Raw genomic sequence first — 26,727 nt, 5'->3', positions numbered from 1 at the left:
CATTCAAAAATGGTTGTTTACGCTACTAAGCTTTAGAAATAGTTCATTATGTAGCAGTAGGTTTTTCTCCATCTACTAGAAAGCAGTGCTATTGCTATTGTTGCTTTAATAACTTAGAACTGAAGTTTCTTATTTCTAGATTATCAGATGTAGAGACAAGGGGTGTTGTGTTTGTTTTATTGTTTTTATTTTTTGGAGAGATATGTTCTGGAAGTATAAAGGATGGTGAGCAGGAATCTATCATAATTAAGGCAATTTATAAAAAGGTAAACTTTTCTTAGGGAATAACTCATCACTCACTACAAAATGTCAATTGTATAAAACCAACATCACTTAAAAAGTTACCAACATCATTTAAAGTTACCTTTAAAAAGTTCTAAACTAGAACTTAAATCAGACTGTCCAAATTCAGCTATCAATCTCCTTAACGTTTATTTGAAAAGGAGGGGGTGGCAGGAACAAGATAGGGAAGATTATATGAAGCAAAGTAAATCTATATGGAGTATATTCCCCAACAAAAATATCATCATTAATCAGACTTTATCTACTACACATTCTTTTGATAAAACATTTTAAGAATTTAGCTGTACATATTCTCCATAAACAAAAAATTTTAATTAAACTGTATTATATTAAAAAATAAGTAAAAGAATGAAAAAAGAAAATTCTAATGCCTAGATATACAAAATTTCCAACTTAATATTTGATTAGAGACTGATTTGCTCTTCTCTTTAACTTCATTAACAGCTGGGTTGTGACTTAAAAATAATAATTTAGAAAACACTGCAATTAATCTTTATTAAAAATAAAATATAACAATTTTTATATTAATTTTCTGAGTAAAATTACTAAGTACTTTTTTTTAGTGATAAAACATATTCTCCTTTCCATCTTATGATATGGAAAAAGTGAAGAAAATAACTCTATCTTAACCAAGACTCAAATAGAAATAGAAAACAAATAGGATATATAAAAAACGTATAGAAAACAAATAGGATATATAAAAAACGTACTCTTTCTGCCTTCCTACCAAAAACAAAATAACAGAAAAGACTTATAAGAACCAATCTGGGACCAAACTAACAAACCAACTGCAACCTTCTAATTCTGTATATCAATCAGCTTTCTGCTACTGTTAAATCTAAACTCTAAATACCCAAACCTAGGAAACTGGAGAAGTAAGCAAGGCAAAATCAACAGAAGTTACAAGCATAGAAGGGATTGATGGTAACATCTGCATCAGCAAATTAAACTCCAAGCTACATTATCATTTATAATCAATCAAGCAAGAAGCTGTACAATTTTAACACAGATTTTTGAATGAAGCTAAGATTCAAATGCTCAATTACATTTTCCAGGTCAGTGATTTATTATAAAGATAAGAAATTTACTGTAACACGAAACTACTTAAAACCATAGGGGAGAACCCTGGGAAGGAGGAGCCCAATGCTAATCCCATTGTACAGCATGCTTGGCCATCTGCTCTGGTCCCATTCTGTTTTCTGAACACAGGGTTATCCCAGTGCATACAAATACATACTCTGCCTAGAGACTCCGGAGATTGTGGGTGGGCAGCAGTGGCCAAAAAAGAGCCATAAACAGTGTGGAGTATGTGACTTAAAATCCAGCCATTATCACGGCTGCTACTATTCTCAAAAAACAACAATTTTTTTAAAATGCATATCCAATATACCCAAAATAATATGTTTCCTGGTATTCCTCCTTAAATATTACTTAAACATATAAAAATAAATATTTGTGGAAAAAAATGATTATAGAACTCTGATGTCAGAAAAACAAGAAAAGGATGAAAATAGAGTTAACCTATCCTTCTTCCTTATGGCTTAAGCCTGAATTAAGAAACAAAGTTGGTTAAGTGTGTGCAGAATTAAGCCATCTCTCCAGGAATACCTTAAGTTCTAACTGAAAGGTTATCTTAATACCCCACTGCAAATAAATTTTCAGTTTTTGAAAGAAAATCTTCAGGGCCAGAGAAAAGAAAAGCTGAATTCTCTTTATTAGTTTCCTAAATAAACTTAATAAAGATGAGTATATTCACTGAAAGGAAAATAAAGATGAGCATATTCACTGAAAACTTCCACATTATACAACTACTGGGAATAATTTTCCCAGAGACTAAGTAATAAGAGAGTTCATAGAAAGAAAGAAAAGGCATTCACAGACAGAGCTCTACCAGAAACTTTTAAGAATTCCTATTACAAAATGTTTAAAAAGCAAAGGCAAAATTCCAAGGCATGTCACTGTGGAAAGGAATTCCAAGTTTTCATTCACAGTGCTCTCTTGGCTTGGGATGTCTCAATCCTTCCCCATCTACCCAGCAAACGTTCATTCGATTTCAAGACTTAGCTCCTTTCACACACGTTCGAATCGAAAAATTATTGCTTTGTACCTCACTGTACACCATGTATATCACCACTTATTTAACTCCCAGAAATCTAAGACTTTGGGAGCAGAAACCACATCTCATTTGCCTTTGTACTTAGCGCAGTGCCTACTATATAGCAGAAGGTACTGAATGGTTGAAAAAAGGCAGTTTAGGAAGATGGGGAAGCCATAAAACACAGTCTGACTATGCAACTATAAATGTACTCGTAAGGGAGAAAAAGGAGAAAGAGCAAACAACACTCCAGTGTATATAAATAATATACATTGCTTAGAAAGCTAGGAAAATGTGCGGGTAGTTGTTCTGAAAAAGCCAAAAACAGCTGAGTATATCACTGGCTCATAATCCAGGCACTGCTGTAAGAAAGAATTACACAGTGATCTCTAAAACTGACTCAGATTTTTAAAGACAGGTTTATAATGGTCTGAATGAAGAACACTGAGAAATAAGAATTTTTAAAAAGGCTAGAACCGAAAACAAATTGAGCTTATAAGAAAAAAAAATTCTACAGACAACAAAAAGAGCTTTGAGAACTATTTCAATAAATAATCAATCTGAAAGAGGTAAAATATATCACAAAAGCCTTTTCTGGTCTATTCAACTTTTTATCACTTACATGAAAGTATAAAGAATAAGTGGGTAGAAGGCATAAAGTTGAAGATCCTCAAAGATTAATTGGCTGAATTAAGCAAAGTAAAATTTAGTAAGAATAAACAATATCAAGGGGCGCCTAGGTGGTTCAGTCGGTTAAGCGTGCCTTCAGCTCAGGTCATGATGTCAGGATTCCAGGAACGAAACCGGCCTAGGGATCCCTGATCAGTGAGGAGTCTGCTTGTCCCTCTCTCTCTCTCTCTGCCCCTCCCCCAACTCATGTGCACATGCTCTCTCTCTCAAATAAATAAAAATCTTAAAAAATATATATATTAATACCTTATATCCACAGTATGCAACACTCTACAGGTTCCAAGGTACTTTCCTACACATGACATCATTTAACAAAAACCTCCTGATGTAACTATTATACTGTTTATAGTTAGAAAAAAAAACTGGAGGTTAGCCAGTTTCAGTGAGTTGCCCAATATCATACTAGTTAGGGCCAAGAATATTAATAATGTTCTAATCATCTCTCTTGCAATTAGATCCAAAGTTCCAACTGTTAAAGTACAGGAGAAAAATGAGTTGAGACAAATAACTGCAATCAGAAAAATTAACCAGGGCAAATGAGAATATTGGGAGGAACAGAAATATATCATCTAGAAAAATAAGATTTGAGGGCTGTCAAACAGCAAGTTCCCAATATCTAAAAAGTCATCCTGCAGGAGGAGGATTATACTTGTTCAATACGGCCCCAAGTTCATCTCAATCAGCAAATACTGTAAATAGCCAAATTCTGGTTCTAGGAAAGAGGGTCAAACTGTCCAAGTCATCAGTTCATCATAATTGGATATATTTGACCATAAGCTAAATAAACCCTTTTGCCAGAGAATTTATATGAAAAATTTTAATCAGGCAGTTAAACGTTACCAAGTAAGACCCTACATCTGTATCAGACATTGTTTCAAAATGTATAAATGAACTTCTAGGGAAGTGATTCTAATTTTATAACTATAAAATTAGGAATAAATTTAAACTGAAATATATGAAAAGTTCTTTTTCAAAGAAAATACTAATATGCATATATACAGAGACTTTTATTCTAAGCAATTTTTAAATTAATATTCAAACAGAGGAAAATATATAAAAGATATAATAAACACCAATGTACCATGCAAATTTAACAAAACTTAATCTGCCTCGTTATTTTAAATTATATTAAATGCTATTTTATATATATATATATGTTGTGAAGTATAATAAATATACACAAACTCATTAACCCATCTTAAGATACTTATATATTCCTCCTTATCTCCCTTCACCTAGAAGAAATGACTTTGCTGAATTTTTAATCAGAAACATTAATTTCCCTTAAAATAATAGGTTCTATTGAGTGAGTATATCAAATTTACCTACCCACTCTTCTCTTAATGAACTTTTGTATAATGTTTCCTCAGTTCTGTTTTGTTTTTCTACAGCCAAACAAGGCTACTATGAACATTCCTACACATGCCCTGGAGTTCATCTAAGGTGTCTGTATCAGGGAGGGTATGCTTATATTTAATTTCATAACTACTTTCCAAAGCAGTTGTATCAATTTAAAAATCCAACAGCACTGTTCAAGAAATCCAGTTGCCGTATTTATCAACATTTGATACTGTCACAGACCTCTAATTTTTGCCAACATAGCACAAAAGGATAGGTATAAAATTGTTTCTTAATCTGGTCTTATTTTACATTCCCCTGATTACATTCAGAGTAAATACTTATCATATTTATTTGTAAGGTATACTTCCTCATATTATATATGTTTCATTAATAGATACATAGGTTATAAAAGTATAAAACCATGTATCCTGATCTAATATATGGGGGCATGCATAAACACCAAAATTAAATATTCAACTCTGGGACAAATGGAGGACGATACTACCTATCAAGTGAAGATATGCCAAGGAACATCAGCTATATCTGAAATTTTACTTTTTTTTTTTTTAAGAATGTATGTATGTACGTGTTTGTTTGACAGAGAAATAGAGAACACAAGTAGGCAGAGTGGCAGGAAGTGGGAGAGGGCGAAGCAGGCTCTCCAGAAAGCAGGGAACTCGACACGGGGCTCGATCCTAGGACCCTGTGATCATGATGTGAGAAGAGGGCAGACACTTAAGCGACTAAGCCACCCACTAAGGTGGCTTAGTGACTAAGCCACCTTAGTGACTAAGCCATTGACTAAGCGCCCCTGAAATTTTACTTCTTAAGCTGAATAATTACCATTATTTATTTTATTATTCTCTATATTATTCATTATTCATTCATTATTCTATATTATTCATTATTATTCATCTTTGAAACAATTGTAAAATATAAAAAGACAATATATTAACACATAATTAATTAGCAGGAACTTAGGAAACATAGCACCTATGATTTTTCTTGAAAAATTTTCAAAGGAATTCTAGAGCAACCAATAATTAAATAAAAATTTAAACCTTGGGGTATGAAGCAGGAAGATGGCAGCAGAGAAGGAGGACCCTAGTCTCGCTTTGTCCCACAAACACAACTAGGTAACTATCAAATCATCCTAAATACCCCAGAAATCAACCTGATGACTGACAGAACAAACTCTACAATTAAAGGGAGAGAAGAGGCCACATGGGAGAAGGCAGGCAGTATAGAGACATGGTTTGGGGGAGACACAGATCTTGGGTACTGCAGAGGGAGGAAGGTGTGGTCAGAGAAAGGCAAGAGAGAAAGAAAGGAGCACTTGGGAAAGCACAAGGTCTCCAAAGTCATTGAATTGTAAAAATAGAGAAGCTATATTTCATGAGTTCTTTCAAGCAGTGGAGATTAGAGCCTGGAGTTTTAAAGGTCAGCAGGCTTGGCTGGAATAGAGTCTGGAGAGCACTGCACTGCTCCTGGAGAGATGGCAGGCAAACAACCTGAGGGCAGACAGTGCAGAAACAACGATCTGAAGAGCATCTGGGGTACACAGTGGGGAGATCACACTTCCCAGAGCACTTCCCTGAGAGGCAGCATTCACAGAGACACATCTCTGGGAACAATGGAGCTTGCCAACACCATTTCCTTCCCCTGCCCCTCAGCATACATACAGAGCTAACTGCGGAAAGCAGCATAGCACCCGCACTGGCTGCTTAACTTACTTACATTAAGCCCTACCCCACTGGGCTCTAGTGGAACTGGCCTGCGCAGTCACACTTGCTTCAGTCCCAGTGCAGCAGGACCCTGTCCCAGAAGACCAGGATTAACCCCCATCCATACCATGTCTCCAGACCATAAAGTTTCACAGGGCCTCAATTACGGTGGAGATGGTGACAAGTCTCATTTCACAAGCAGACCAGAGCACACCTAGCAAAAACTTGTCACATTCAGGCCAGGGACCAAACACTGACCACAGCAGGCAAGGAAAGCCCCTATAAATGACTGGCCTGAAGGACAGAGCAGCCAGAACACAAAAGCAGAGCACCTGTAGCACACATAGGAAACACTCCTTGACAGGTCTCTTCCTGGGAAATACATGACCTCTTCTTTGTAAAGCCATTACTTTCAGGAAGATATATAACTATCTTTTCTAACACTCAGAAGAAGGCAGAGACTTAGACAAAATGTGAAGACAGAGGAATTTATCACAAATGAAAGAATAAGATAAGGCCATGGCCAGAGATCTTTGTGAAACAGACATAAGGAACATACCTGATGAAGAATTTAAAGCACCAATCATAAGGATACACACTGGCCTTGAGAAAAGAAGACATCAGTAAGACCCTTACCACAGAGATAAAAGAATTAAAAAAGAATCAAAAGAGATAAAGAGTGTAATAAATGAAATTAGAACCATGCTTGATGGAATGACCAGTAGGCTAGAAGAAGCAGAGGAACAAATTAATGACCTAGAAGACAAAGTAATGATAAGCAATGAAGCTGAACAAACGAGAGAAAAGAATTATGCCACACAAGAACAGATTTAGGGAACTCAGTGACTCCATCAAACATAATAACATTCGGGCGCCTGGGTGGCTCAGTGGGTTAAGCCGCTGCCTTCGGCTCGGGTCATGATCTCAGGGTCCTGGGATCGAGTCCCGCATCGGGCTCTCTGCTCAGCGGGGAGCCTGCTTCCTCCTCTCTCTCTGCCTGCCTCTCTGCCTACTTGTGATCTCTCTCTGTCAAATAAATAAATAAAATCTTAATATAAGAAGAAAAGAAAAAAATTAATAACATAATAACATTCATAGTATAGAAGTCCCAAAAGAAGAAGAAGAGATAAAAGGGGCCAGAATATTTACTTCAGGAAATAATAGCTGAGGGTCATCTGGATGACTCATTCAGTTTAAAGTCTGCATTTGTCCCAGGTCATGATCTCAGGGTCCTGGGATCGAGCCCCACATCAGGCTCCTTGCTCAGTGGGAAGCTTGTTTTTCCCTCTTCCTCTGCCTGCTGCTCCCTGATTGTTAGTGCGCTCGCTCGCTCGCTCTCTCTCTCTCTCATGTCAAACAAATAAATTAAAATCTTAAAAAGAGAGGAAGGAAGGAAGGAAGAATGGATGGATGGATAGCTGAACACTTCCTTCACCTGGGAAAGGAAACAGACACCCAGCTCCAGGAGGCAAAGAGAACTCCCCTCAAAATCATTAACAGGAGGCTAACACCAAGACATATTGTAATTACATTTGTAAAGTACAGTGATTAAAAAAAAAGTCTTAAGGCAGCAAGACAAAAAGAGTCATAACTTACAAGGGAAAACCCCATAGGCTAGCTGGAGGTTTCTCAACAGAAACTGAGCAAGCCAGAAGACAGTGACATGACCTATTCAAAGTGCTAAATGGGAAAAATCTGCAGCCAAGAATACTCTATCCAACAAGGCTATTATTCAGAATAGAAGGAGAGAGAGAGTTTCCCACGCAAACAAAAAACTAAAGGATTTCATAACCACTAAACCAGTTCTACAAGAAATATTAAAGGGGACTCTTTGAGTGGAAAGGAGAGACCAAAAATGACAGTATAAAGGTAGGAAAAACAAAACCAGTACAAATGAATACTTCCCTAAAAATCCATCAAGGAACTCACATAAAAAGGATATAAGTATAATAACATATACCTAAAACATGGGGAGGAGAAGAAGAAAGAATGAGTTCAAACTTGAATGACAATCAACTTAATACAGACTGGTATTTGGGAGTGCCTCTGTGGCTCAGTTGGTTGTGTATCCAACTCTTATTTCAGCTCAGGTTGTGATCAGGACCCTGCATCAGGCTCCATGCTCAGAGGGGAGTCTGCTTGAGATTCTCTCTCTCCCTGACCCTCTGCCCCTACCCCTCATGCTCACAATCTCTCTCTAATAAATAAATAAATCTTTTAAGTCTACACACACACACACACACGTGTGTGTGTGTGTGTGTGTGTATATATATATATATATATATATATATACTGATATTTGCAGAAGAGGTTATATACAAACCCAATGGTAACCATATCAAAAACCACTAATAAACTTGCAAAACATAAAGAGAAAGAAATCCAAATACATCACTATAGCAAATCAGCAAAACATGAAAAAGACAAGAAAGTATCAGAGGGAATCTCCAAGAACAACCACAAAACAAGTAATAAAATGGCAATAAATACATACCTATCAATAACTACTCTGAATGTAAATAGATTATATGTTCCAATCAAAAGAGAGTGTCAGAATAGATTAAAAACACACACCCAAAGAGACTCATTTTATTTATTTATTTTTTATATCTTTTTTTTAGATTTTTTTAAAAAATTTATTTATTTGACGGAGAGAGATCACAGGTAGGCAGAGGCAGGCAGAGAGAGAGGGTGAAGCAGGCTCCCTGCTGAGCAGGGAGCCCAATGCAGGGCTCAATCCCAGGACCCTGAGATCATGACCTGAGCCGAAAGCAGACGTTCAACAACTGAGACATCCAGGTGCCCTGAGATTCTTTTTAGGCCTAAAGACACATCCAGATTGAAAGTGAAGGGGAGATGGAGAAATAATTACCACACAAATGGGTGTCAAAAGGAAGCTGAATACCAATACTTTATCAGACAAGCTAGACTTCAAGGACTGTTAAAAAGAGACAAAGAAGCATACTATATAATAATAAAGGGGACAATTCAACAAGATATAACAACTGTAAGAATTTATGTACCCAACATGGGAGCACACAAATATAAAGAACAATTTGTAACAAACATAAAGGAACTAATTGATAGTAACAAAAAATTGGGAATTTTAATGCCCCACTTACATGAACAGACAGCTCATCTTAGCAGAAAATCAATAAGGAGGCATGGCATTGAATAACACACTGGGCCAGCTGGACTTATCAGATCTATTCAGAACATTCCATCCTAAGACAGCAGAACACACATTCTTTTCAAGTGCACATGGAACATTCTCCAGAACAGAACATGTACTAGGTCACAAAACAGGCCTCAATAAATACAAAATGGCTGAAGTTATACTATGTACCTTTTCTAACCACAACACTATGAAACAAGAAGTCAACCTCAAGAAAGTCTGGAAAGATCACAAAGACATGGAGGTTAAACAACATGCTACTAAATAATGAATGAGTCAACCAAGAAATCAAGAAGATATTAAAAAGCACATGGAAACAAATGAAAATGAAAACACAATGGTCCAAAACTTCTGGGATGCAGCAAAAACAGTTCTAAGAGAAAAGTTTATCGCAATACAGGCCTATCTCAAGAAGCAAAAGAAACTTCAAATAAACAACCTAAACTTACACCTAAAGGAACTAGAAAAAGACCAATAAACAAAGCCTACGGCCAGCAAAAGGAAGGAAATAATAAAGATTAGAGCAGAAATAAAATGATATAGAAACTTTAAAAAAAAAAGAAGAAGAAGAAGAACAGGTCAGTAAAACCAGGAAGAGCTGATTCTTTGAAAAAATTAATAAAATTGATAAACCCCTAGGCCAGACTTATCAAAAAGAAAAGAGAAAGGACCCAAATAAATAAAATCACAAATGAGAGAGGAGAAATACAACATCACAAAAATACAAACAATTATACAGGAGTATTACTGAAAACGATATGCCAACAAACTGGACAACCTAGAAGAAATGAATAAATTTCAGGATTTTAAATTATCAAAACTGAAACAGGAAGAAACAGGAAACTTGAGCAGACCAACTACCAGCAAAGAAACTGAACCAGTAATCAAAAATCTCCCAACAAACAAAAGTCCAGGACCAGATGGCTTCACAGGGGAATTCTACCAAATATTTAAAGAAGAGTTAATATGTATTCTTCTCAAACTATTCCAAAAAACACCACACTTTACCTTCTTCTGAAGAACATTAACCTTCCTCTCTTTCACATCCAGCATGTCCTTGAGGTCATGTATCTCTCCTGCTTGCGTCCCCTTCTCCTCAGCCATATCCTGAATTTGTTTTGTCTTCTTATTCAACATAGTTTCCTTCTCTTCCAAACGCAATCGGAGAGCATCCACCTAAGAATGTGACATTTTTTACAATTGATTAAATGAAAAGAAAGGAATGCAATTCTTCCAAATACTTGTGTATAGTTGCCCAAATGATACTTATATAGTAAACTTTCATTAGAATCAGATAAAATGCCACTTGAAATATAAATATAGCTATTTAGAAATTAAATCCTAAAACTTATGAGCACTTTTGTAATAAAAATAAAATTTACATTAGTTAAATATACCATGACACCAGGATAAATAGATCTGAATCAAGAGACAAAATTGAGAACTGTCATAAAGAAATTGAGTTTTGCCACTTCTATTGGAGGCTTTAAACAGATTCCCAAGCCCAGCCACCAGAATTCTGATTCAGTGGGTTTGGGGCTCAAGAATTAGTTTTTCTAACAAGTTCCCAGTGATGCTACACTGATTAAGAAAATCTAAAATTAGAAAGAAACCATAAACATCATCAAGCATTACACTCACTATATCACATAATAGAAACTAGAGGTAGAATATGAAGCTTTTGAGACCAGCAATCCCATAATGCACTGTGACATCATGCAAAGGAAAGCAAAGGTCCACTTTCAGGCCCAGAAACTAGTTAGCTAAAGTCTGGCATCAGTAAACTCTATCCCCCAAGTTTAATAACAGCTTTGACTAAATAGAATGTTTAAATAATTACAAATCTAATGAAATCAAGTAAGTCTAATGACAGTACTTATTTTTAAATCCATTCGAAGCAAATTTCATTAAGCATACTCATACATCAAATTTGTTTTGGGTTTTTGTTTTTGGGTTTGTTTTGGGTTTTGTTTTGTTTTTGCTTTTCCACTAAGGATTTACAATTCAGCAAACAGTTATACAATTATAACAAAACAGAGAGGTGGATTTCTTTCATCTTAAGACAATGTTTTTCAGTAGAAATATAATGTGAGTCATATATAAACCACATATGAAATTTTAAACTTTCTAGGAGCTATATTAAAAAATAAGAAAGAAATAGATACAATTTTAATAATACAACTTATTTAATCTATCTAAAATACTATCATTTCAAACCTGTAATCCATATTAAAAATAATCAATTAACTATTTTATTTTATATTCTTTGTTTCAGACTAAGTCTTAAAAGTCCAATGCATGTTCTAATTTTTATATTTACATCATATCTCAATTTGGATTACTATATTTCAAGTGCTCTATAGTCACATATGGCTGGTGGCTGTAACACTGAAAGTGCAAATCTAAGATACAAGTATATTTCTATAAAACATCCTTAATCTTGAACTTGTCCTGTATTATTTTTCCTAGGTGTCTGTAGATTAACCAACCCACAAAGAAAAAACAGGTAACATGGGTAATGACTCACATTTAGAGTACACCAAAACTCTCAGGGAAAATCTAATATTACATCTAAGCTTTAAGATATCTAAGAACCAATACCGTATGTATGGTAGTACTCATTGCTAAGTACTATGGAAAATTTTCCTACAAGACTAGTCTCACTTGAGACTCTATAGTTAAATCATTATGTACTTACAAATTATCTTGGACTATGCTGGAAAGGAAAAACATGTAAATAAACCAGGTTTCATTCTGCTAAACTACACTTCTATCAACCATTTCAATACCACTTGTCCCACCAAACCAGATATTGGGGAAGTAATCTTTGTAAGTTCCATTTATAATTCCTTACCACAAGTTCTACCATGCCCCCTGAATAAATACTTTCCACTTCTGACTTTTCTCTATTCTAATAAATGATATATGGTAACCTTGTTATATTCTGGAAAGGTCCACCTAAAAATTTCCAAACATTTAAATTCTTATTTCTGAAACCACCATTTTCTTTCTTCTATACTTACTAAAACTACTCTTCGTGCATAGCATTACCTCTCATCTATCATCTCTTTTTCATCATTCATCCCTATTCTGGTTTGTCTTTTCTCCCAGCCTGAGCAATCCTTTCCAACACCGTTTCTTAACATCTCCTTTCTATTTTAGTTATACTTATTTTATAAATCCTTACTTCTAAATTAAATGGTTTTCTTCATTCTACCCTTAGATTTCTGAACCTTTCTGCATATGGTCATGTATATGCTTGCCAACGCTATATATAGTACATTAAAAATCCTCCCAATTCTGTCTTCAAGCATTGTGTCTTCCTCACTTGCTATCTCCCTGTGGACAATTGCACTTTCCCATGGCAACCTGGGAAACTGAGACTTAGGAAAGACAGATATAAATAAGCAACTTAAGATTAACTGGTCTGTCTCCAGATCCTACAATCTCAGCGACTAATTATATACTACCTCACTGAGAGCTAGACATAAAAAAGTAAATATGATTTCATATATACATAAAATTCTAGAAAATATACACTAATTACAATAATAGAAAAGAATAGTAATAAATCAAGGGTTGTAGTGAAGAATATCAGGGAAAAGCAAAAGAAAGGGATTACAAAAAGGCACAAGAAAATATGTGGGGGGTGTGTTCATTATCTTAACTGTGGTACTGGAAGAAAATACAGGAAAATACTTTTAGGACACCAAGGCATGTAAGATTTCATGTTTAAAGAAAGAGAAAAGATGTATCTTAAGAAAAAATAGTGGTAAATCCAACTCTGTTATAATTTAAAACTTCATATCATGATACCATTTCATGGTGTTTGTTTTATTTTTTTTATCTATATTTCATGTGCCTAAAGCAGGTCTTAATAGCAATAATATTAAAGAAAATAGACAAATATTTACACTTGCTTTAAAAATGTAAATATTTTATAAACTGACAAAAGTAAGTAAGATCCAATATTGAACATCAATATTTTAAATTTATGACCATTTACAATCCCTCAAAAATATTTAAATATCTAGGTATAAATCTAACAAAACATGTAAAGTATCTATATGCTGACAATTACAACTAATAAAAAAGACCTGTCTAAATGAGTTCTTCCCTTGAATACCTTATGAAATATAATGTGTCAAGATAGCCAGCCTACTTAAAATTTTCCTCAGGGACATGGAAAAAGAAAAGATAAAGTAATAAAAGATAAAAGTAATAAAGTAATAATAAATGTTTTGCTGACAAACAGGAGAACTACGATAAATCAAGCCCAGTGAATCCACGGATATTACCACTAAAAATGTCCAGTTTGGGTGCCTAAATTCAGCACTAAAGATCTCACAGCAAGAATTAAAATCCAGTGCAAAACAAAGATGAATGATGTGATTTCCACAGAGTCCCCCAATAGTCCTTTCTAAAGTGCATGATGACAAAAGTCTTTACATTTCCTTGGTTTTTCTTCACCAACCTATTAAAATCAGAAACACTCACCATGCAAAGAAGCAAAAAGGTCCACAAGACAAATGTCAGAACTGAGTACTGATTCAATTTGGAGAAAAGGACTGCCACCACAGAACAAGGACTTTTGTGGAATATGAAATTCAACAACCAGCCTACTTAAGATGCCAAAAGAGCCCACTGACCCTTATCCACTTGGCATTCAGGCACAGCTCAACTGGCCTGCGTGGCTACTAATCCTATTTGACAGTATCAGATTTGGTTCCTGTTAGCTGAATCCATTACAGGGCATCAGTCACGGTTATTCAAGAGGGTGCTTACTGAACCCACTGACTCTTCTGCACAGTTAAAGAGGTCAAAGTCTTAGCAAAGTATACATGTCAAAAATTTTAAAAATAAATAAATCCTATGCTAAATCATTTGTGCCTAACTTCTACATTCTAATTTGTATTCTGTATACTGTATATCTTACTTCTAACATATCTACCACATATCCCAATAACAACAAGCAAAAACCAAACTAACTCACCTAAAAAACACTTTACACAATATTCCCAAAGTGCATTATTAAATTATTTTTATAAAGACAAAAAGCCCAGACATTTAAACTTATAGGTAAGTCTTAAATGCCTAATTTCCTTGTCTCTCAGTTCTTCTCTGCCTTAATTTCAAAAAATGAAATGTTTTCCATCTGTGGGTAAGGAATCAGAACAGAGCAGGAATACATCCCTGAGCATTTCCAAATGTTTCTCATTCTGATAGTACTAAAGTCCCATAGAATAATAACTCTAAGACCTCTTATTGCTGCTTCTTTACCAAGAGTACCTAGATGGCCTAGCTGCATGTTTACATTAGATCCCTCACTCAGTTAAGTGACCCGTAAATGTGCCAGTGCTAACCAGTCATAAATACCTGCATGCCATTTTGAGGGAATGTCAGGTATGAGACCCACAGGAATTGGTGAGTGAAAAAGGCCAAAAAATGAAAACTCTTCTTTTCATCTTACATCTTTGGTGTAAGAGTAGCTGGGAATCAGTCTTTCACATAAAAAAATATCTCATATCACAAATATTAGGTACAGAAATTACTCAAGTCCGAACTCTAATTACTAAGTGATCTTTTCTTTACTAGTTATTTAATCCATACTCTCTTTCTTGGTCTGCATTTTTTTTTTTTTTTTTTGGTACAATACAGAATTTAAATGTGCTGGTCTGGAGATCTAAGATAAAAATAACCACAAAAACCACTCTGCTACTACTAGATTAATTGCTCTGAATTCTACACTGATCTTTTTGGTCAGTAGTGAGCTAAGTTCATAGCACAATTTTGCGTGCGGTCCATATTTTGCAAACCACAAAAAACATATTCAGGAAAGCCCCTCAGAGACTAGCAGGACACACAGTCATCACCCTAATACCATACCTGGCAGGAGGAATAAGACCTTGCTTATTCAATTCAAATGCATGGAAGAACAGCATCCACCTACCTTGCCAAGAGTCAAGGTCTGTGGCAAGCAGGTTATGCCAACTTCAACAAAAACAGAAGGTTTTTCTCTATAAGATTTTTCTACCAATGGACATGAGCAGAAAAATGGCTACCTTGCTCTTTTGGCCTCTCACTTCTGAGCACAAAACTATTATTTATCTTAAGTTATCTTAATCTTCTTTCATTTTACATCAATAAATACATCTATCTAAATATACATGAGCACTAAGAATTACATGGATACAATGGCTTATTTCCTATAACTCCTAACTTGGCTTTGCCAGTATGTTTCACTCCTCTTTAACTCTCTGACCCCACTGGATCAGTTTTCTTCACTGGATCCTCTATCATTTTCCCCTCCTCACATCTTACTTTATACAACTTCCTCTGGAGAAACCAATTCAGTCCTAGGCTTTAACCACCACCTCCATATTAACAACTTCCTCATCTTTATTCCCAACCCCAACAGTGCAAAAACCCTGAGGTTCTAACAAAATAATCTTCCTAATCCAGATCTCCCACTGAATATTTAGTTTAGAATAAGATTTTTAAAGAACCTTTTCTTTTAAAGAACCTTTAAATATCACCTAATGTGGTCCAACATAAATGTAAGTTAAATCTTTTGGTATTTATTATATTACTTTCTGCATTTTTTCCCCTATATTTGGCAGTATTTCATAAACTTTTAAAAAATTAATAATCTAAAGTAATTTTATTTATTTTTTTTAAAAGGTTTTATTTATTTGACAGAGAGAGACACAGTGAGAAAGGGACAAAGGAAGCATGGGAAGTGGGAGAGGGAGAAGCAGGAGACCTGCTTCTCCCTGCTGAGCAGGGAGCCCAATGCAGGGTTCTATCCCAGGACCCTGGGATCATGACCTGAGCCAAAGGCAGATGCTTAACAACTGAGCCACCCAGGTGCCCCTAAACTCCTCATTTCAAAGGTGATGAAATCAAAGCCCAAACTAAGTGATTTGCCCAAGATCACTAAGTATAATTTCCTATCACCATATTTCTCATTGTTCTCATCTAGAAAAGAGGCTGAATGAAGAGCACTGGGGCCATGGGATTGACAACATCCACAAGTAAACCTTTTTAAAAGGCTATTTTGACAAATTGCATTGAGCTCTGTTTGAAGCTTCCTACCTGACAAAAAGTTCAAGAGCTCAGAAAAACATCAAAAAGGCCAGGGTTACAGATGTGCTATTCCACAGTACACAGTACAGTTTATTAGTACTTTGCACAACAACAACAAAAAAGGCTACAAATTAAGACTTAAAAACCAATGTCAATATTGTCTCCACCCACTTTACCCTGAAAATTCATAATCTTCGTAAAAATCATGTTGATTCATAAATAATCAAGTTGTTTTAAAGACTTATACATAACAATGGTCCAATGTATACAGTAACAAACTGTATTCAGCTATATAGTCACAGTAGAACGTTATATTGATTTCTACAAATCTGATAAAGCAAGACAGTCAGCCAACATAGTTCTTCTACCCCGACCCCTCTAAGCCAACACATATGTAACGCTTCCTTATTAAACCTTATAGCCCTCTCTGTGTGGAACCCTTAGAATCACAGAAAGAGACAATTTGCTCTTTAGAAGGACCTTTAAAGGTCACCTGATTCAATCTTTCATCTAAATCCCAGGTCTCTATATCCCCTTTAAACAGGCTTCTCTAGTATTTGAAAACCTCTAGTAAAACCCAGGTACACAGTTCTTCTCTAGAGGCTGTCCATGCTCTGCTTTTACCAGGCATAAAAGCGATCTCTGATCTCAAAGTTTAAAAAAATATTTTTCCGTAATTTTATCGACTGGCCCAAGTTCAACCCCTCAAGCTAGATGTTCTTCCACATAACAGCCATTCAGATACATGCATCTATCATGTACTCCCAAAAGCATTTCTTTTCCAAGCTACCCTTCAACTATTCCTTAATATGCCATGGTTTCAGACTCTTTGCGTCTAAACATGCTTAAATATACCAACACCCTTTAAATCATTATACCCAGAATGCAATATGTTATGGCTGATTACCTCACCCTTACTTCTAGACACTTACAAAACAACTGAAGATTGCATATGTTTTTTTGTTTTTGAGGGGTATTCTGGCAGCCACTATACAGATACTGAAGAATTACTTAAGCAGACTGTTTTGCTTTTGCTGACAAATTTTATGGGTTTCGTTGGGGTTCTTTTGTTTACTGGCTAGTTTTTTGGGTTTTTTTAAGATTTATTTAACTATTTATTTGAAAGAGAAGATGACATACACAGTAGTGGGGGGAGGGGCAGAGGAAGAGAGAGACAAGCAGATTACCTACAGAGCAGGAAGCCCACCTCCCAGCTTGATCCCACCCTGAGATCATGACCTCAACCAACTGAGCCACCCAGGCACCTCTACTGGCTAGCTTTTTTTGGAGAAAGGGAGGGAGAGAACCCTAAAGATTTTTACAGTTATCCTATTAAATTTCTTATCCTGCTTGGTTTAGCCCATTACTCTGCTCTTTAAAGATCTTTCGTAATGCTAAATTTCTTATCTAACATATACATTACCCTCCATATTTTTTCCATCCAATTCATTAATAAAAATATTTAACAAGGAGGAGTCAAGTTTAGAGAGATACATAATACCACCAGAAACTTTTACATAGGTTACCATACATCATTAAACACCATATTTGGGAAAAATCATTTTATAGTTATGAAAAAACGTATAGTTATGAAGAAACCTAATTATCACCTTAACTAGCTTACATTTCTCCATCTTACTTACGCTGCCAGTGCCTTGAAGAGGTATAGGTCTACTATATCTCTCATAAATTCCTGATCTTCCAAACTAGAAATACTATCAAAGAATAATATAAAATTAGCCCTAGATGACCTAGTTTTAATGCTGACTTTTAGCGATCATCATTTCCAATTCAAGGCCCTCCAATAATTCTACCGTAAAATAGCACTTAGGAAAAAGATTAGGTGCACAGATGTGGGAATCCTTTTTGCTCTCCTGTTTGAAAAGCAAAGTGACATTTGCTCAAAGCCATCTCAAAAACTGCTCTCATCTTCATGATTCCTAAATGATCAATAACAGATTAGTAATCTTATTTTCATCTGGCCCTAACCAAAAAACAAAACATTTTATAGTACTTCAGAGATTAAGGAAACTTAAAATGTAGACTCTAATTCAATAGGTCTAGAGTATGACTCAAGATTTTGTTTCCACATTTAATGCAAACCCTATCAAAATATCACCAGCATTTTTCACAAAGCCAGAACCATCATAAAATTTCTATGAAATCACAATAGTAGCCAAAGCAATCCTGAAAAAGAAAAACAAAATGAAAGGCACCACAATTTCAGATTTCAAGCTATGTTACAAAGCTGTAATTATCAAGACAGTATGGTCGTGCCACAAAAACATACATAGATCAATGAAGAGAACAGAAAATCCAGAAATGGACCCACAACCATATGGTCAACTAAATGACAAAGCAGTAAAGAATATCCGATGGAAAAAAAAGTGTCTTCAACAAATGGTGTTGGAAAAATTGGACAGCAACATGCAGAAGAATAAAACTGGACCACTTTCTTAGACCACACACAAAAATAAATTCAAAACGGAGGAAAGACCTAAATGTGAGATAAAAACATTCAAAATCCTAGAGGACAACACAGGCAGAACCTGTTTGACCTCAGTCATAGCAATTTCTTACTAGATACACACATTGCCAGAGGCAAGGGAAACAAAAGCAAAAATGAACTACTGGGACTTCATCAAGATAAAAAATGTCTACACAGTGAAGGAAATGATCAACAAAACTAAAAGGCAGCCTACAGAATGGGAGAAGATACTTGCAAATGACATATCTAATAAAGAGCATCTACAATCTAAAAGGAACTTTTCAGGCTCAACACCCAAAAATCAAATAATCCAGTTAAGAAGTGTGCATAAGACACGAATAGCCACTTTTCCAAAGAAGACACCCACATGGCTAACAGACATATGAAGAGATGCTCCTCATCACTTGGCATCAGGGAAATACAAATCAAAAAGACAATGACAGGGCGCCTGGGTGGCTCAGTCAGTTAAGTGTCTGCCTTCGGCTCAGGTCATGATCCCAGAGTCCTGGGATCAACGCCCACGTCATGCTTTCTGCTCAGCAGGAAGCCTGCTTCTCCTTCTCCCTCTGCCTGCCACACCCCCTGCTTGTGCCTGCTCTCTTTCTCTGTCAAATAAAATATTAAAAAAAAAAAAAAAGACAATGAGGTATCACCTCACGCCTATCAGAATGGTTAAAATTAACAACACAAGAAACAACAGATGTTGGCAAGGATGCAGAGAAAGGGAACCTTCTTACACTGTTGGTGGGAATGCAAACTGGTGCAGCTATTCTGGAGAAGAATATGGAGGTTCCTCAAAAAGTTAAAAATAGAACTATCCCCCAATCCAGCTACTGCACAACTAGATACTTACCCAAAAGATACAAAGATACAACTTCAAAGGGGTACAGTCACCCTGATATTTATAGCAGCATTACCAACAATAGCCAAACTATGGAGAGAGCCCAAATGTCCATCAACTAATGAATGAATAAAGATGATGCAGTGTACACACACACATACACAGAGAGAGAGAGAGTATTATTCAGCCATGAAAAAGAAAGATATTTTGCCATTTGCGATGATTGGGATGGAGCTAGAGTGTACTACGCTAAGCAAAATAAGTCAGTCAGAGAAAGAAAAATACAATTCCACACATACATGGAATTTAAGAAACAAAACCAATGAACATATAGGAAGGGGGAAGAAAGAAAAAAGGAACAAAAAAAAGAGAAAAGAGACAAAAACCGTTAAGAGACTCTTACTGACAGAGAACAAACAGAAGGTTGATGGAGGTATGTGGGTGGAGGACGGGCTAGTTGGGTGACGGGTAATAAGGAGGGCGCTTATTGTGATGAGCCCTGGGTGTTATATGTAAGTGATTAATCACTGAATTCTACTCCTGAAACCAATAACGCATGTACATTAATGAATTAGAAGTTAAATAAAAATAAAAAGATTTTGTTTCAAGTTCTTAAGTGAACGGAGGCCGCTGGTCTTTGAATCATACTTCGAATAGATCTCTTGGATGCTTTCTTATAATTTCTCTTTTCACACATCTTAGGCCCTCACTTTCATTTTTCCACCACTAAAATACACAGCCTACTCTTTTTAGTTCTGTGATAGAAAAGACAACAGCAATCTAGATGCAGAATTTCACCTGCTGTATCATTTAACAACTCTATACCAAGAACCAGAAGCAAATGACAAGCTCAAGCTTTTATGATCTTCCTCCGAAAGTCTTCTCTTTTATTGGATAACATCAATTATTTTGAAGTTTTGGTATTTTTTTTATTTATTTATTTGACAAAGAGAGATCACAAGTAGGCAGAGAGGCAGGCAGAGAGAGGAGGAAGCAGGCTCCCTGCTGAGCAGAGAGCCCCATGCAGGGCTCAATCCCAGGACCCTGAGATCATGACCTAAGCCGAAGGCAGAGGCTTTAACCCACTAAGCCACCCAGGCGCCCCTGAAGTTTTGATATTAATGGCATTGTTGTTATATGGACTATGCCAAATTCTTAGATTGATATTTGCTTTTTTTTTTCCTGTCACATTAATTTCCCTTTTCTACTACCCTCTCTTGAATCTCACTCCTTCTTTGTAGAACAATTTTGTTTTCAGCAGTTCTTTATATGTGATCCATAGGTAGTAAACTATCAGTTTGTGTTAGTCTGAAAAAAAAAAGTCTTTATTCTACCTCCACTGATGAATGATAGTTTCACTGGGTTCAATTATGTGTTGCCAAAGTTTTTCACTAAATTTGAAGATTCTACTCTACAATATTCTCTCTTGCTCCTGTTGTTGCTCTTAGAAGGCCTGCTGCTGGCTTGTTAATCCTTTTTAGGTACACTACCTTTCCTCTCTGGTGGTTTTTAAAATCAGTTTATCTGTGATTTATGGTAGTTGTGGATATCTTCCTGCTCAATAATTATTTGCTCCTAAATTGAAGGTCCATTCCTATCATGTAGTCAGAAATACTCTCAGTAATTACATCTTCTAAAATTGCCTCCCATTCCCTCTAGCCTACCCTTTTGAAACTCCCATATATATCTTAGATTTCTATTTCAACAGACTTCTCTTTAATTCCTATCTCTTAATGTGCCTTATTGCTTTTTGGATATAACTCCTCAGATATATCTTTGAATTCACGAACTCTTCCTATAGCATTCTCTCATCTGCAGTTAAACCACTATACTGTTCTTTCACTTTAGTTATTAGGTATTTCGTACCTAAAACACTTTTTGGGGGCACCTGGGTGGCTCAGTGGGTTAAAGCCTCTGCCTTCAGCTTAGATCATGATCTCAGGGTCCTGGGATTGAGGCCTGCATGGGGCTCTCTGCTCGGCGGGGAGCCTGCTTCCTCCTCTCTCTGCCTGCTTGTGATCTCGCTCTGTCAAATAAATAAATAAAATCTTTAAAAAAAAAAAAAAAGTTTAAAACACTTTTTTGTTCCTTAACAACCTGCCTGGTATTATTTGTAGTGTTTTTTCCTTCGTTCATATTTTAAATCCTTCCTTCATATATTTGATATTGGTAATATTTACTGAGTCCTAAAAGTACATGCATTAATTCATTTTTCTCTTACAACACTCTAGAAGGTAATATTATTATTCTCATAAATAGGGAAATGAAAGCACAAAAAGTATAAACTTACATAACAAGTAAATGGCAAAGCCAAGACCAAAAAACACTGAACAACTACAGCTAGTGCTACCTTTATTACATTGCCTCAGGTTTTCCTCTCAACAGTCCTCAAACAATAACCCAAGAAGCTATATCTTCTCCATTCTAAAGAGTGCTCCTATGCTTACTACTCCATCCATTATTTTAATCATTTCATTTATGGTATCATTTTATTACCCAACGTTCCTAAGGGTCTAATCACTCTACTTGTTCTTACTTCTTAAGTTTTGATATTAATGGCATTGTTGCCATATTGGTTTGGGGTAGATTAAATTCCACAGGTGATTAAGTAATTTGGGATTGCAAATTCATTTAAGCAGAGCTCTCATCTATGGGATTCTGTATGAACTAGGCTAAAATCAGGGTTAACAGCAGCTGTGCAGGGGCACCTGGGTGGCTCAGTGGGTTAAAGCCTCTGCCTTCGGCTCAGGTCATGATCCAAGGGTCCTCGGTTCAAGCCCCGAATTGGGCTCTCCGCTCATTGGGGAGCCTGCTTCCCCCCATCTCCGCCTGCCTCTCTGCCTACTTGTGATCGCTCTCTCTGTGTCAAATAAATAAATAAATAAAAGCTTTAAAAGAAAAAAAAAAAAAACACCAGCAGCTGTGCATATACAAACTCAAAGCTCATGACCTTTCTTCCAACCCTAAGACCAGGTAAGTTAGTTTCTCACATTGTCAACTAATAGTGGTAGAAGGAATTTTTTCTAGTCCACTTATTCCCAGGAAAGTCCTGGATTCACACAGTAGTATCAGTTTCAAAACCCTACCCCATTTAGGGCCAAGGTCTGCTATCAACATGTCACCATTAAAATCTAAGTCCCTCAGTTACCCAAAAGAATAACCCCCCAGAACATCCCTAGTTTAGAGTCCTTGCTGACAGATTCATAGTGTTGGAAGGGATGGGGAAAAACAGGGACATCTGCCCTGCCAGAGAGATCTGCCAAAACAACTCTGAGAATCAATGTGGTACATACACCATAACCGACACACCTCACGGTAGTTACATAGTCAGAATTAATGCTTTCAAACGCCTATCAACTTGAAGAAAGAAATAAATTACTCATAATCCTCAATGCACTTAGTTCTATTGTCGTCTTATTTTATTATTTTTCCATCCACATCCAATATCCATTCCTCATTCAATACACATCCATTCTCCTATGTGTGATGTTACTGAATGCGCATGTAAGTTAGAAATACAGAGGCTTATTTTTAAGTCTCTTTAAATTTAAAAATATGTACGTATTTTTAATTTATACGAATGCTTTATACCTCATTCTCTTACTTTTTTAAAAAACATGTATCTGTGGCCCTATGAATACTTCTAGATCATTGCTTTTGACTTTTACATAGTATTACATGGTATATATCCACTGTATTTTACTTACTAACCCCTCCAGTAGAAAACCATTTGGACTGCCTTCAATCCCCTGTGCTATAGTGAACAACGTTTTTGTTTTGTTTTGTTTTGTTTAAGATTTTCTTGATTTATTTGACTGAGAGACACACAGCAAAAGAGAGAACACGGCAGGGAGAGTGGAAGAGGGAGAAGCAGGCTTCCCACTGAGCAGGGAGCCTGATGCGGGGCTTGATCCCAGCACCCTGAGATCATGACCTGAGCCAAAGGCAGACATTTAAATAAATGAATGAGCCACCCAGGCGCCCCTATACTGAACATCCTTACACATGTCCTCCTATAGACTAGTGGGAAATTTTCTCTAGGGAACATAACCAGGAGTGGGATTACTGGAACCAACTATGCCATCTATGTTCCTGTTAGCTTCCTTACAAACACTGAATATTAACTCATTTTCTAATTTATACCAATTTGAACAATGGAATATACCTTTTTGTCTCTGAAATTTACATTTCTTTGTTTACTAATGAGACTGAGGATCCCATGCTATATTTATTTGTTAACTACTTAGGTTTCCTTGTCTCTTACTTGTCCATTTAAATCCTTCTCTCTCTCCTTATAGTCTCTTCTTCTTACAGACTTACAAGCATCTTTTTTTTATTCTGTATGTCAATCTTTGTTATTTTGGGAGGTGTGAAAATACCTTCTCCCAATCAGTCACACATCTGTTAACTTTGTCAGTAGTGTTCTTTCTTGAACAAAAATACTTAAATTTGATGGTGTCACTTAAGATATCTTACCTAAGGTACATTTTCATTGATTAGCTATATGGTTTCGCCTTTTCACAATGGGGTCTTTAATCAATATGGAGTCCACTCTATCTGGCACCAGGTAGGTGGCCATTTTATTTTTAATTTTATTCTCCATATAGTAAGTCAGTTTTCTAACACACACTTAATTAGCACTAGTTTATGATGTTCCCCTCTACATACATGTTTAAACTATTTATTTATTTTTTTTTCACTGCTCTATCTGCCCATTTCTGTACCAGTACTATACCATTCTGGGGTGCACTGACTGGTTTAGTTAGGTATATGGCTCTGAAGTACATTTTCAGATCTATTAGGGCAGATCTCCCTTTTTTTCCTCTTTTTCTTCACATTAATGTTAAGATAGTTTTATTTGTCCATATAATTTTTTTATAGATTTTATTTATTTATTTGACAGAGATCACAAGTAGGCAGAGGCAGGCAGAGAGAGAGAGAGGGAAGCAGACTCCCTGCTGAGCAGAAAGCCCGATGCGGGACTTGATCCCAGGACCCTGGGATCATGACCTGAACCAAAGGCAGAGGCTTTAACCCACTGAGCCACTCAGGCGCCCCTGTCCATATAATTTTTAAAATTTTTCAATTGTTGTAAAATATACAAAACATAAAATTTGCCATCTTAACCATTTTTAAGTGTACAGTTCAGTGATATTCAGTACATCCACACTGTTGTATATCCAATCTCCAGAACTCCCTTCATCTTGCAAAACAAAAACTGTACAATAAAAAAACAAAACAACAACAAAAAAAACTCATTCCCCCCAACTCATAGCAACCAGCATTCTACTGACTTCTTTAGAACCTTCTGTAAGTGAAATGATAATATCTTTTGGTGACTCGCCCATGTAAAACTTAAGGTAAAATTAGTTTCTAAAAATTTGCTGCTGGGAACATTTGAATTGACGTATACACTAACTTAGGCAGAACTGATATTCTCACAGTATTAAATTATACCATCTACTGATATCAACAGAACTCTCTGAATTTCTTTTTCTTCATCCTCCTATAGAGTCTTGGGCTTTCTTGCTTTTTTTACTTTTTTGGAAAAACTTAAATGTAAAAATGATTATTTATCTTTGAATTTTTGATAAGCCATCAGAGCATAGGATTTAGAAGGAGAAAGGGTTGAGACTGATTAGCAATTTAATTTTCATAATGATTATTGTTCATATTTTCTATTATCTCTTGATCCTACTTTGTTACATCTTCCAGAAATGTATTTGTTCTATCTTTTCAAGCTTATTAGAATATAATTATCTTTCATTATTTTTAAATTGTACGGTACTAGTAGTTACTTCTTTATCATTCTATAAGAGATGATCCTGTCTGATCAGCCTTTTTAAAACAACTAACAACTTATCTGATCCTCTACTGATTCCTGACTTAGTTTCTATTACCCTCCATCTTAGTGTTTCTTTGGTTTTGGCTGTTGTTTTTTTCCTAGTCTCCTGATTTGTATCCTTAGCTTATTTGCTTTCATTCTTTATTGCTTTCTAATAAATATAACAAGACATTTCCCTCTAAACACTAGAGGATTAGTTATATCCCACAGATTTTCTTTTACTTTCTATTCTAGTCTTTTTTTTTTTTTTTTTAAGTAGGCTCCACACCCAGCATGGGGCTTGAATTCACGATTCTGAGACCAAGACTTGGGATGAGATCAAAAGGCAAACACTTAACCGACTGAACCACCCAGGCACCCCTATTCCAGTCTCCCTTAACTCAAAGTATATTTTCAAAACTAATCCAAAAGATATGTGCACCCCTATATTTATTGCAACAGTATTTCCAACAGCCAAGATATGGAAGTAATGTAAGTGTCCATCAATAGACAAAGAGATAAGGAAAACATGGTATATATATAAATGAAATATTACACAGCCATAATAAAAGGATGAGATCATGGCATTTGAAACAACATTGATGGACCTAGAGAATACTATGCTTAGTGAAGTAAGTCAGACTGAGAAAGACAAATACCACATGATTCCACCCATGTCATCTAAAACAATGAACAACAACAACAAAAAGAAAAAAACAGAATTAGACCTATAAATACAGAGAACAAACTGATGGTTGCCAGAGCGCAGGGGAGGGGGGAGTTATGCAAAGGAGATGAAAGGGAGTGGGAGGTACAGGCTTCCAGTTATGGCATAAATAAGTCATGGGAATAAATGAACGGCATTAGGAATACAATGATATTGTAACAGCAATATAATAGGACAGATGGTAGCCATTCTTGTGGTGAACACAGAATAACGTATAAACTTGATAAATCACTATACCTGAAACTAATAAACACTGTGTATCAACTACACCCCCCCAAAAAGTACTGTATTTTCAGATTCCAGATTTATTTTAGTTTTATGTTGCAATTCTTTATTAGTGATTTCTAATTTTGCTGCATTAGGGGTCAAAGAACACAGTTCATGAGACTTTAATTCTTGGGAATTTTGACATTTCCTATGTGGCCTAGTGTCT

At 35.8% G+C, this 26,727-nt stretch overlaps 1 protein-coding gene across 11 annotated transcripts in view; it reads right to left on the bottom strand.

The window, feature by feature from the left end:
* Nucleotides 1-26,727, bottom strand: part of ERC1 (ELKS/RAB6-interacting/CAST family member 1) — a 563,354-nt gene that overhangs the window by 398,309 nt on the left and 138,318 nt on the right. For all 11 annotated transcript variants that reach the window (XM_032844415.1, XM_032844410.1, XM_032844412.1 and 8 more), the window contains one exon: nucleotides 10,337-10,504. In XM_032844415.1, the coding sequence (XP_032700306.1) occupies nucleotides 10,337-10,504 (168 nt within the window). The remainder of the gene's footprint in view (nucleotides 1-10,336; nucleotides 10,505-26,727) is intronic.

Source organism: Lontra canadensis, unplaced genomic scaffold (genome assembly GCF_010015895.1).
Source record: "Lontra canadensis isolate GAN:19392208 unplaced genomic scaffold, GSC_riverotter_1.0 scaffold153, whole genome shotgun sequence".
Lineage (NCBI taxonomy): Eukaryota > Metazoa > Chordata > Mammalia > Carnivora > Mustelidae > Lontra > Lontra canadensis.
The sequence above is the reverse complement of the archived record's forward strand: the minus strand, read 5'-3'. Positions and strand labels throughout refer to the sequence as shown.